The sequence below is a fragment of the Microtus ochrogaster genome, linkage group LG4 (assembly GCF_000317375.1).
Source record: "Microtus ochrogaster isolate Prairie Vole_2 linkage group LG4, MicOch1.0, whole genome shotgun sequence".
NCBI lineage: Eukaryota > Metazoa > Chordata > Mammalia > Rodentia > Cricetidae > Microtus > Microtus ochrogaster.
Window position 1 is genome coordinate 51,382,223 of NC_022030.1, and position 10,942 is coordinate 51,393,164.

At 43.0% G+C, this 10,942-nt stretch overlaps 1 protein-coding gene across 2 annotated transcripts in view; it reads left to right on the forward strand.

Moving 5' to 3' along the window:
* The window catches only part of Wdfy1 (WD repeat and FYVE domain containing 1), a 56,354-nt gene that overhangs the window by 31,008 nt on the left and 14,404 nt on the right, over positions 1–10,942 (forward strand). For both annotated transcript variants that reach the window (XM_026786295.1, XM_005361540.3), the window contains exons 3-6: positions 1,599–1,672; positions 5,623–5,677; positions 7,656–7,806; positions 10,319–10,431. In XM_026786295.1, the coding sequence (XP_026642096.1) occupies positions 1,599–1,672; positions 5,623–5,677; positions 7,656–7,806; positions 10,319–10,431 (393 nt within the window). The remainder of the gene's footprint in view (positions 1–1,598; positions 1,673–5,622; positions 5,678–7,655; positions 7,807–10,318; positions 10,432–10,942) is intronic.

Here is a 10,942-nt window from a genome sequence, read left to right on the forward strand (position 1 = left end):
GTCCTTCCCTAGTGTGACCTTCCGGTCCTTCCCTAGTGTGACCTTCCGGTCCTTCCCTAGTGTGACCTTCCAGTGCTTCCCTAGTGTGACCTTCCAGTCTTTCCCTAGTGTGACCTTCCGGTCTTTCCCTAGTGTGATCTTCTCCTTGTCTTTGGGTACAATTCTTTGTGATGCTTTCTTTGGCAGAGTATGAGCCCAGGGCTTTGGGAGATTGCTTAGTCAGTAAAGTGCCTGTCACACAAGTACAGAAACCTGAGTCCAGATCCCCAGATCCCCCTTGAAGGGCCAGGCACAAAGCTGTTTTGCTGCAGCGCCATTGATGTGGCATAGAGAAGAGAAAGGGTGGAAACAGGCAGATCTCCGAAGCTGACTGATTGGCTAGCCAGCCTGGCTGAACCAGTCAGCTTCGGGTTCAGTGAGAAGACCCTGTCTCAAAACATAAAGGTAGAGAGAGATCACGGAAAGACACTCAGTCTAGGTCTGGCTGCACATTCATACATGGACACGAATAAGTATAACCCCCGTCATACACACACACACTAAATAAGGCCAAAAAAGTATAAGCCCATTGGAGTAAGAAAACCTCAAGTGCTAACTTCCCGTGAGGTTTTTTTTTTCTATTTGATTTTTCCTTTGTGATTTGAGACTGTGTCACTCCGCATGTACCCCAGGCAGGCCCGGAACTTTTTGGGTAGGCAGTTTGACCTTAAACTGTGATCCTCCTCTCTCTGCCTTCTGAATGCTCAGTTGCAAGCTTGCACCACCCAGCCCAGCTTTCCTTTATTTATTTATTTATTTTTGATAAGCAATTTCAATTCAAAGCCACACACATCTGGTTTATGTCCCTCTGAAGTGCATTTTCATGTTGTGGATCTTTTGTTGCCAGCTAAAATTATTTATGCAACATGAACCCAAACAGTTCTGTCTCTAAATATTAAGTTTTAGAAATCACAGTTGTTCTGATTTTTAGAAGACAATTTGGAGTTTTTCCTGCTCATGATTCCTGGAAGAGGGATGGGTTGGCCACAATGGGTGCGTGCCTGAAAGAGGTCAGTGCTATCCCATGCAGTCACAGCTCTGCTTAGCACACACTACAAATGGGTTATATGTTATTACAAAGGGGGAAAGTTTTTATCTTTCTCTTGGGAAAAGAGTAATCCCACGGTGAGCTTCCTAGCTTGCTCACATATGTCACGGGATTGGAATTCTCATGCCAGTACCCTTCATTTTTAGAGTCAACTAATCATGGTCTTTCCTGGGGAAAGGTGTGAGCATCTGGATGTCAGAGCATGCTCAGAAACACTGATTCCCAGAGGCATCTGTACTACAATAGGAGTTCCGAGCAGATGAGACTTCCTGCTGGCAGACTTCACCCAGAGTTCTAAAAGCAACTGTGAAATGACTCACAGAGTTCCACTTAAACTAAAGCCATGGGGAACTTCAGTTACATTTTTAATATGTACAATTTATTTTTCATAAAGCATTTTGTCTATTTTTTGAAACCTAAACCACATAATTCTTCTTAATAATAATATGCTTTTAAAAATGGCTTCCAGTATGTAGCTTTTCTCACAATGTGGTCTTTGTCTTTTTGGCAGCTCCCTGCTCTACTATGGCTTATCACCATGACAGCAGACGGATATTTGTGGGCCAGGATAATGGGGCTATAATGGTAGGTAGCGTCTCTGACGTATTCAATATGTCCTTTGTAAGGCTCTACCCCACGATTCCTTATGCTGAGCACATTGTTCACATTAGCAGTGTCTGATTCATCATAGATGTTAGACTGAAAATGAGTTCAATTTAATTCCTATAAACTATTTTCCATGGATCTCAAAATGCTCTCCTGATTAGTGTCTTGGTGCTCAGGTGACCCACAAAGCACAGACTTTTTACAGGGGGTTTGAAGCCTGTAGCTGCTGCTGTCTTTGACAGGGTAGTGGAGAACCTGTGTATGTGTGTATTTCTGTGAAAGACAGCTGAGAAGGAAGACCAACTCTTCATCCGGGAACTCTTGTGACTCTAGAGGAAAGCCATGCAGCTCGAACAACCTTTGGTGAAGGATGGGATATTTAAACTTTCAGTCTCTTACTGACTGGTGATTTTTTTCAATTTAGTTGTGTGTACATATCTACTCAATTTCTCAATAGAAATGTAACTCATGCACCATGTTGGTGCATGAACATTTTAGTGGTTTGTAGTGTTGTGTGTCTTTATTAGATTATGTCAGCATCACCATTTCCTAATTGCAGGACATTTTCACGTCCCCCAAAGAAAGCTTGTGTCTCCATTGGCAGTTGCTCCCTGGTACACCTCCCCCATCTGGCTGTCTCTGATCTGCTTTCTCTGAATGGGGAGTTGTCTGTCCTCCATGTATTGTGTGAATAGAGTCATGTTCTGTGTGTAGCTCCTTATGTGTGTCTTGAGGGGTCTTCTTTGTTGAAGTTTTGATTCGTTACTTTATCCCTTTATGTGGTAGACTGATGTTCTCCTAGACAGAGTATTCGCCTAGATAGAGAAGTCCCACTTTGTCCATTGATGGGTTGATTGGTATTGGGATTATTTCCATGTGGGCTGTTAAGAACACTGGTACTGTAGCATCGTGGATAAGTCCCTGCGTGAACCTGCATTCTTCAGTTTGCTGGATATGTAGGAATGGAATTTCTGGGTCATGTGGTGACTAATATTTCAGGAATTCCTCTGTCCATTTTTAGTTAATTTATTTTTTTGAAAGAGAAAACCTTGCTTTATAGCTCAAGCTGTCCAAGAACTTGCCACCTTAGTGCCTTTACCTCCAAGGCTGACCTTAGAAGTACGTGTTACCGTCTGGTGCCCTGGGTTTGGTTTGTAAGTTCTTATTTAGTGCTAGATACTAGACTCCTATCAGATATACAATTTGCAAAAACCTCTCCTATCATAAGGGTTGTCTTTTCAATCATTTTTAAGTTTTGTAAAGTCCAATTTATCTTCTTTTTTTCCCTTTCTTTTAGTTGCTTGTACTTTGGCTACAATATCTAAGGACCTTTTAATTACCTGGCTCAAGGTCTTATTCCTGTTTTCACAGGAGTAAATTAATCTGTGGCCATATCCCTCTGAGTGTCATAATGTCCTAATCCTGTCATAGGAACAGGCACATTATACTTCTCTTTTCTTCTAGGAGTTTTACACTTTAGTTTTATATTAGATCTTGGCCCCATTATTAGTTAATTTCTGTAGATGACCTGAGGGATGGCTTCACACTTCTTTTGCATGTGGCTGCCCAAAGCTAGCCCAGTGCATGTTGTCTTTTCCTATTGTCTTTACTTGGCACTCTTGTCCCAGGCAGGCAGCGGTTTCCAGAGGTGGACGCTTAGAAAGACTTGAGGTGTCACAGGTCTGTGATGGAGGCAGGTATCTTGGCTGGTTGGTACTGAACAATAGAGGGAGGATCCAGGCATAACTGAAATGTGGACAGGAGCCAGGTCATGAAAGAACTGCGAGTAAAGTTTTACATTTTATTGTGTGGTGAGAAGCTAGCACAAAGGTTTTTGACAGGCATACAATATGAGGTGATTCATATCCCCCCTTCACCTCTTTCAGATAGGATTTCACTACACTGCTCAGGCTGGCCCTAGAACCTACTGTGTAGCCCCTGTTGACCTCAGACCTATGACCTCTCACCTCACCCTTCGAGAAGGATGGAATTATAGGCACCGCTTATATTCTTGTGCCTGGTGATATTCTTAAGTGACTAACTGTGGAGACTGGATTGGAGAGTAACAAGGATGGAAAGGAAAGTCAAGTTACTATGGCAACCAGGAATCTGGGCTCAAAGACAGTAGCCTCAGAAGTGGACAGATGACTCAAGATGCCTCCTGTCATGTTTGCTGTAGGTACAGTTGGAGGGGACAACAGAAGATGTCAGGTGACACCAGATTTGGGGCTTGAATTACATAGGCTGGTGCAATTTCCCGAGGAAGAAAAGGCTTCTGGTGGCAATTGGAGAAGGGAGCAGGGAGGTGGTGAGTTCAGAAAACACAGGCAACAGAGAGACACTGAGAGAAAGCTGTATCGAGAAGGGCAGCGTGTGTTTATGTATGAACGGATGTAAGAGTGAGTACAGGTGAAGAAGCTAGGAAGCAATGAGATAGACAGTGAGGGGGAGGGGGTGGGCACACAGACACAAAGGTCATGAAGGAAGAAAGAGACTACAAGGTATAGGAGAAATGGTGCAGGGGAAGAACTGTCAAAACAAAGTATGTTTGAAAATTTCCTAGGGATTATTTAGTATTTTACATGTCTGCTAAAAAAATAGATGGATAGATAGATAGATATAGAGATAGATGATAGGTGGGTAGGTAAGTAGATAGATAATAGATAGTAGGTAGTAGGTAGATGATAGGTAGGGAGGTATATAGATAGATGGGTGGGTAGGTAGGTAGAAAGGTAGAAGAAGGCAGCCAGGGATAGGAGGGAACACATGGTCCTTGCAGACATAGAAGCTTGGAGCACAGTGGTAACAGAAGGGACCATAGTGGGAAATCCTTAGGGTTACTAATAAGGGCTATCCTAGGAAAGGGGTTTTGCTGGAAAGAGGATGAAGAGTCTTATGTAGGTCAAAGATCTTCATTGTTGTTTTAGTTGATCTGCACTTTAATGCAAAGATGCCATGATTCTGTTTAACAGCAGCGAAAAAAGAGCCAAAGGTAAGGATGGGCTGCTGCCCTATCATTCATCCAGCATTGGCAGGAGGCAAGGGCCACTCTGCACACAGTGCAGCAATGACTGGCACAGCTCTGCCCCTCTCCTTCCAGTGACTTTGTAGGGCTCTCGTGATGAGGCACACAGCCCTGTGAGGTAAACCCACAAGTGTGGGAAGTCAGCAGTTGGTCTCCATTTACAGTGCTGATGACCTTTCGTACCCAACAAAGCCAGGTGGAGGACAGGAAGCCTGAATTCCTTTTTTTATGTGTGTGTGTGTGTTTTTTCTCACTCTAAATGAGTCTACAGTTTATAATGTCTGCATTACATAGCAACTTAACAATTTAACACTGATCAATAGAATTCTTAATTAGTGCATAGTCTTTTAATTTTTATTGATTCTTTTCATTACAGAAGGAAGTGCTTTTTTTCTCGTAGTTATTTGAAAAATATAAGAATACCCAAAGACCTTCCATGGTCTCTAAAGGTTGTGATTTCGAGGGTATCTTTATGCACACAACATGCTCATTTTCCTCATTAAATTGTCAGGCCACCCCCCCCATGTCTTTCCTGTAAGTCATCAGCAACATTGACAACAGATCTTTAACAGTGGCTCCTTACGTATTGTTTTGAGAGGTTTATTAATTTAGTTTTGCATAGCCAAAGGAGCAAAATTAGCAAACTTGGAGGAAGTATTGGACTCAATGCTGAGCTGGCCAGCAGCAGTTTCTTTGTAGGATTCCAGCTGTTTGATTCCTCCTAAAGAATGATGACCCAATCAGCTTTTCTGGGAAGAGCGGTTCACATCTCCTCTGTAGCTCATCTTGAGTGCCATGCCTTATGACAAGCATTTTTTTTTTGGATTTTGATTCATTTTTCAAGTTGAGCTCCTATTGTTTACAGAACTGTAACTGTCTTCTTATTGCATATGCTTGCTTTTAGGAATTTCACGTTTCTGAAGATTTTAATAAAATGAATTTTATCAAGACCTATCCAGGTAATGACACTCACTCTCGCATGTGTACACATTTGAATCCACACACATCGAAGGTAGGTTTCCATGTTAACATTTCCATGTCACTGCACCAGTTACATGAGAGACTATTAAGTTATTTGCCATTCTTTCCTTCTTCCTGCATTTAAATTTTTGTATATTGGGTAAGTGTACAAGATTTAATTTCACCATTTTTTTATTATTGGAAGAAGATGTGCACTGCTTCCAGTTTTTGATTAACATATGTGCATTTGTGTGTATATGCACATGTCTGTGGGTGTGATTCACAGTTATATGTGTGACTGTGTGCTCATGACAGCAACACTGACTCTAGGTGTTTAATTTTGATGAGTTCTACTTAAGACAAAGTCCTGCAAGTGGAATAGTCGGGCCAGACACTTAAAAAGTTATTTTAATGCTACAGATTTATTTTTGCAAACCGCTTTCTCAACAAAAGTACAGCTCCTTGCAGCTCCATGATTAGTGAGTGAACGAGGTTCTCTCTTGCTGGATCTTCCTACCATTGCTGCCTTATTAGTTGGTGCCAGTTTGACAGGAGTGTTTTAAATGACTTCAGCTTTATTTAGGGTTGGCCATTTGTCTTCCGTGAATGTCCATTATGATTTGCAGTGTGTTGTAACAGAGTTAAAAGGTGTGCTTTGGGACATCTGTCAAATACACATTTTATTAAATCTGTATTTAAGTTTCCAGAGTTCTCTACTGGTTATATACAGCATAGTTTTGTAGTGGATTCTAGAGTTTGTGTTTCATTGGTGACTTATGACGTCTTTCTATCTGTGGAAGAGTGCATAGAGTTTGCCACGTTTTAAAGTTTACCACATGGGAGAGTTTAGAAACCATGAGCGAAGCAGGATAAGCACTAACAGGCTTCACCGTTCTTTCCTAAAAGAAAATACTGAAAAACTACAGTGGCAAAAAGGATCTAAGCCTACGAATAAGACAGCTGAGAAAGGTAATTGACTGTCGTTCTGAGGTCTTTACCGTGAGCTGGGACAAACCTTATCTTACCTCAGCTTGACAGCCACAGATTTAGTAGGAAAAGTGTTTGGGGTCAGACAGATCAAATTATATATATTTCAATTATAAGATGTAGTCTATAAATAAAAGCCATCTCCCTCAGTTTTTATATCTGAAATTAATATGCACCCTTTGTTTATGGAAATTAGAAATATTGTTAAAGCAGAAAAAAGTAAACAAAAAACCCACTCAGTTACCATCTGGGATTTGGTTTGCGGGAACCTATGCCTGAGAGGCACCCTTGAAGTTTCAGGGCTTTCGGGGAGCACAGCATTGTCATGCTCTGCCCGACAGTCACATCAACATTCTGAGCATCTCAGTTCTTCTGAACAGCTTACACAGCAATAGTAGCCTTTTCTCTGTCGGGCCTTTGACTTTATCCAACAGCTTGCGCATTTAGTAGATACCTGCTGTGTACAAAGTCTTGTGCCAGATGTAGAGAAGTCATGTTATGCTTTAAAGTGTGAGGGCTCATCCATCTACCATGCAGAAAAGGTATGAACAAGGATAAAGTCCGTCTGTCATGGCGGGAAAGGCATGAGCAATGATGAAGTAATCCGCACATAAAATACACTCTTGCTCTCTTGAGAAAAATTTGCACTGTGTATAGAGACGGCATATTAGGGTCGTCAGAGCAAAAGTAAAAATGTTCCTTTGAACACAGAGAGATAATGATAAAAAATTCTTGTTTTCTGTTGCTTGAATCCTTCTTAAGCATGCCTCTTTAGTGTTTCTGACAGCCTTCTATGTGAGGTGGCCCAGGACTCTGGAAAGAGCCTGTGCCAGTGCATGGTGGGGATGGGGAGAAGCAGATTGTCTGGCATCTCCTGGGATCATGGCTGCACTGTGGAAGTTGAGCCTCAGCTCTCACCCAGCATGGGGAGGTGTTTCTGAAAATCCCTTCTGTCCTGACGGGCACTGACCCTCCATTTGTCTCCTGCAGCCCACCAGAACCGAGTGTCCGCCATCATCTTCAGCTTGGCCGCCGAGTGGGTGATCAGCACAGGCCACGACAAGTGTGTGAGCTGGATGTGTACACGCAGTGGGAACATGCTTGGTCGTCACTTCTTCACATCCTGGGCTTCCTGCTTGCAGTATCCTTCAGAGTATACGCCTTCCCATCACTCCTACCTCACTGTTTAATTTGGAATTGAGTTATTAATTGTTCTGAGACAGAATGACTCCTGTGGATTTAATCTCAAATCCAAGGTGCCTTGGGTTCCCCCAGATGATGGCAATCCCTGCTTTAACTTTCCAGCTCTATGGAAGTTATTTTCCACACAGCTCACCTTTGCTTCAGGTGACTCCTGCTTGCTGTATGCACCAGTGATGACAAGATGAAGACCATAAACAACACCCTAGGTAGTACATGATGCCATGTATACCTCTCTAACACACACACACATACATACAAAATATAAAATCACTTTTCTTAAGTTGTACAAGTGAATGCATAACATGAGCTATTTAAAATAAACCTTTAACATAGCACCATATAGTTTAGGCCCATACAAGGGAGAAATGTTCATGTATTTTAAGTAAGTTTTTTTTTTCTTTTTTCTTCCTTCCTTCCTTTCTTTCTTTCTTTCTTCCTTCCTTCCTTCCTTCCTTCCTTCCTTCCTTCCTTTCTTTCTTTCTTTCTTTTATTTTTATTTTTATTTTTCAAGACAGGATTTCTCTGATACCTGTGTTGGCACTTACTCTGTAGATGAGGCTGACCTCAAACTCACAGAGATCCGCCTGCCTCTGCCTGCTGACGGTAGGGATTAAAGGCGTGCACCACCACTGCCTGGCTTTAAGTGAGCTTTTCTGTCATAAGCGAGAGCTCTCCTAATGGCTTTGGAGAACATTACACGAAATCACAGCCATGGATGGCCTGTCTTGTAGCTCTCCTGACCTGTAGAATATTAGTCGTAGTTCTGCTGTTTTGTATACGGTGCTGACTTTCTACAAATGTCTGTGGTTCCAGAGGGAGCGAGGAGTGAGTTGTTATGGTAATTAAAACGCTTCACGCTGGCGACCACCCCAGAGCGCTGATATCTGGGTTATGAACTACCTTAAGTTAAAGGAAGCCATTGTCTTCATTTAAAGATAGATTTTCTCCGCCAAAAGGAAGATGATTCTGTACTTGCTGTCAGTGTGACATTGTTTTCAGAGCTCCTTCGCAAAATAACATCCTGTTGTATTGTGTATGTGTGTATACATGTGTATGTTTGTCATTTTCACTATTTAGCAATTGTATTCTTTAATGTTTTATTGTAACTTGTTTTGAACTGCCTATCCGTCATCTTTACCAGCTCTCACTTTTTTTTTCTTTTTTTTTTTTTATTGAGAAAATAAAAATTTCCGCCTCCTCCCAGCCTCCCACTCCTCCCCCCCTCCCCCCACTCCTCTCCCCCTCCTTCTCGAGTCTGAAGAGCAGTTAGGGTTCCCTGCCCTGTGGAAAGTCCAAAGTCCTGCCCCCTCCATCCTGGTCTAGGAAGGTGAACATCCAAACTGGCTAGGCCCCCACAAAGCCAGAACAAGAAGTAGGATCAAAACCCAGTGCCATTGTCCTTGGCTTCTCAGCAACCCTCATTGTCCGCCATATTCAGAGAGTCCGGGTTTATCCCCTGCTTTTTCAGTCACAGTCCAGCTGGCATTGGTGAGCTCCCAATAGATCAGCCCCACTGTCTGTGTGGGTGGGTGCACCCCTCTTGGTCCTGACTTCCTTGCTCATCTTCTCCCTCCTTCTGTTCCTCATTGGTACTTTGGGAGCTCAGTCCAGTGTTCCAGTGTGGGTCTCTGTCTCTATCTCCATCCATCGCCAGATGAAGGTTCTATGGTGATATGCAAAATATTCATCAGTATGGCTATAGGATAGGATCATTTCAGGTTCCCTATCCTCAGCTGCCCCAGGAACTAACTGGATGGAAATAGAAAATACTATCCTGAGTGAGGTAACCCAGACCCAAAAAGATGAACATGGGATGTACTCACTCATAATTGGTTTCTAGCCACAAATAAAGGTCAGTGAGTCTATATTTTGATATCCTAAAGAAGCTAAATAAGAAGGTGAACCCAAAGAAAAACATATAGCTATCCTCCTGGGTAGGGGAAGTAGACAAGATTGCCAGGCAAAAAATCGGGATCTTAAGGGTGGGGTGGGAGGGGGTAAGGGGAGATGGGGAGAAAAAAGTGAGAAGGGTAGGATGGGGAGAACTTGGGGCAACGGGATGATTGGGATTCAGGAAGGTTGGATAGGGGAGCAGGGAAGCACATATCTTAATTAAGGGAGCCATCGTAGGGTTGGGTAGAGACTTGAACCTAGAGGGGCTTCCAGGTGCTCTCACTTTTTTTTATGGCTGGTTCCTGTCCTGTTGCCCTCGGCATATTAACTGTTGGGTAGAAGCTAGCTTCCCTATAGCTGCTTTAGTTTTTCTTTCAGCGTGTACCTGCCACTCCCTTGCTATTTGCTCGTTGTTTCTCACATCGTGATTTCAGGTCTGTGGTCGTTGTCGTAGAATGCCTGAGTTCCGTGTGAAGCCTTTGTCTATGGCTGCTGTTGCTTGCTCTGTGGGAATGTGCTGAGATGGCTCCTGTCACCTGTCCTTGACTGCTTCTCAGGTATGATCTGGATACTCAGCATGCCTTCGTTGGAGATTACTCGGGACAGATCACCCTGCTGAAGCTGGAGCAGAATGCCTGTTCAGTGATCACAACCCTCAAGGGACATGAAGGTAGGCCTGGCCATAAGTTTCTCTCCTAGGTTAGGCATCCAACGTCCGATGGCAGCTCTGTGGTTTGGGGAGTGCTCCCCTCTCTGTGACTGGCCAGCTTTCAGTTTGATGGGATTGAAAAGATAACTAAGTGTGGGTCGGGTGTCACGTTCCATTTCATTCAACAGAAATCCTGTGTGCATTGTTTAAAGGGATGCCTTGTATTGCTTACCTTGTTTTCTTATTGACTGATGAGTGGATGGAGTTTTTTTTAAGGTGCCCTGACGCTGGCTGTCCTCAGCTCATGAGAATCCTCCTCCGTCAGTCTCGTAAGTGCTAGTTGTGAGCAGCCGTGCCCAACAACCTTTTCAAATTATTGTTTCCATAAGAACTTTTCAGGGGCAGGGATTTTGAACCCAGGCCGGTGCATGCCAAGTGAGAGCTCCACCACTGACCTACACTTCCGTCCACAGACCATGTCTTTTTTTTTTTTTCAAACATTTATTTATTATGTATACAATATTCTACCTGC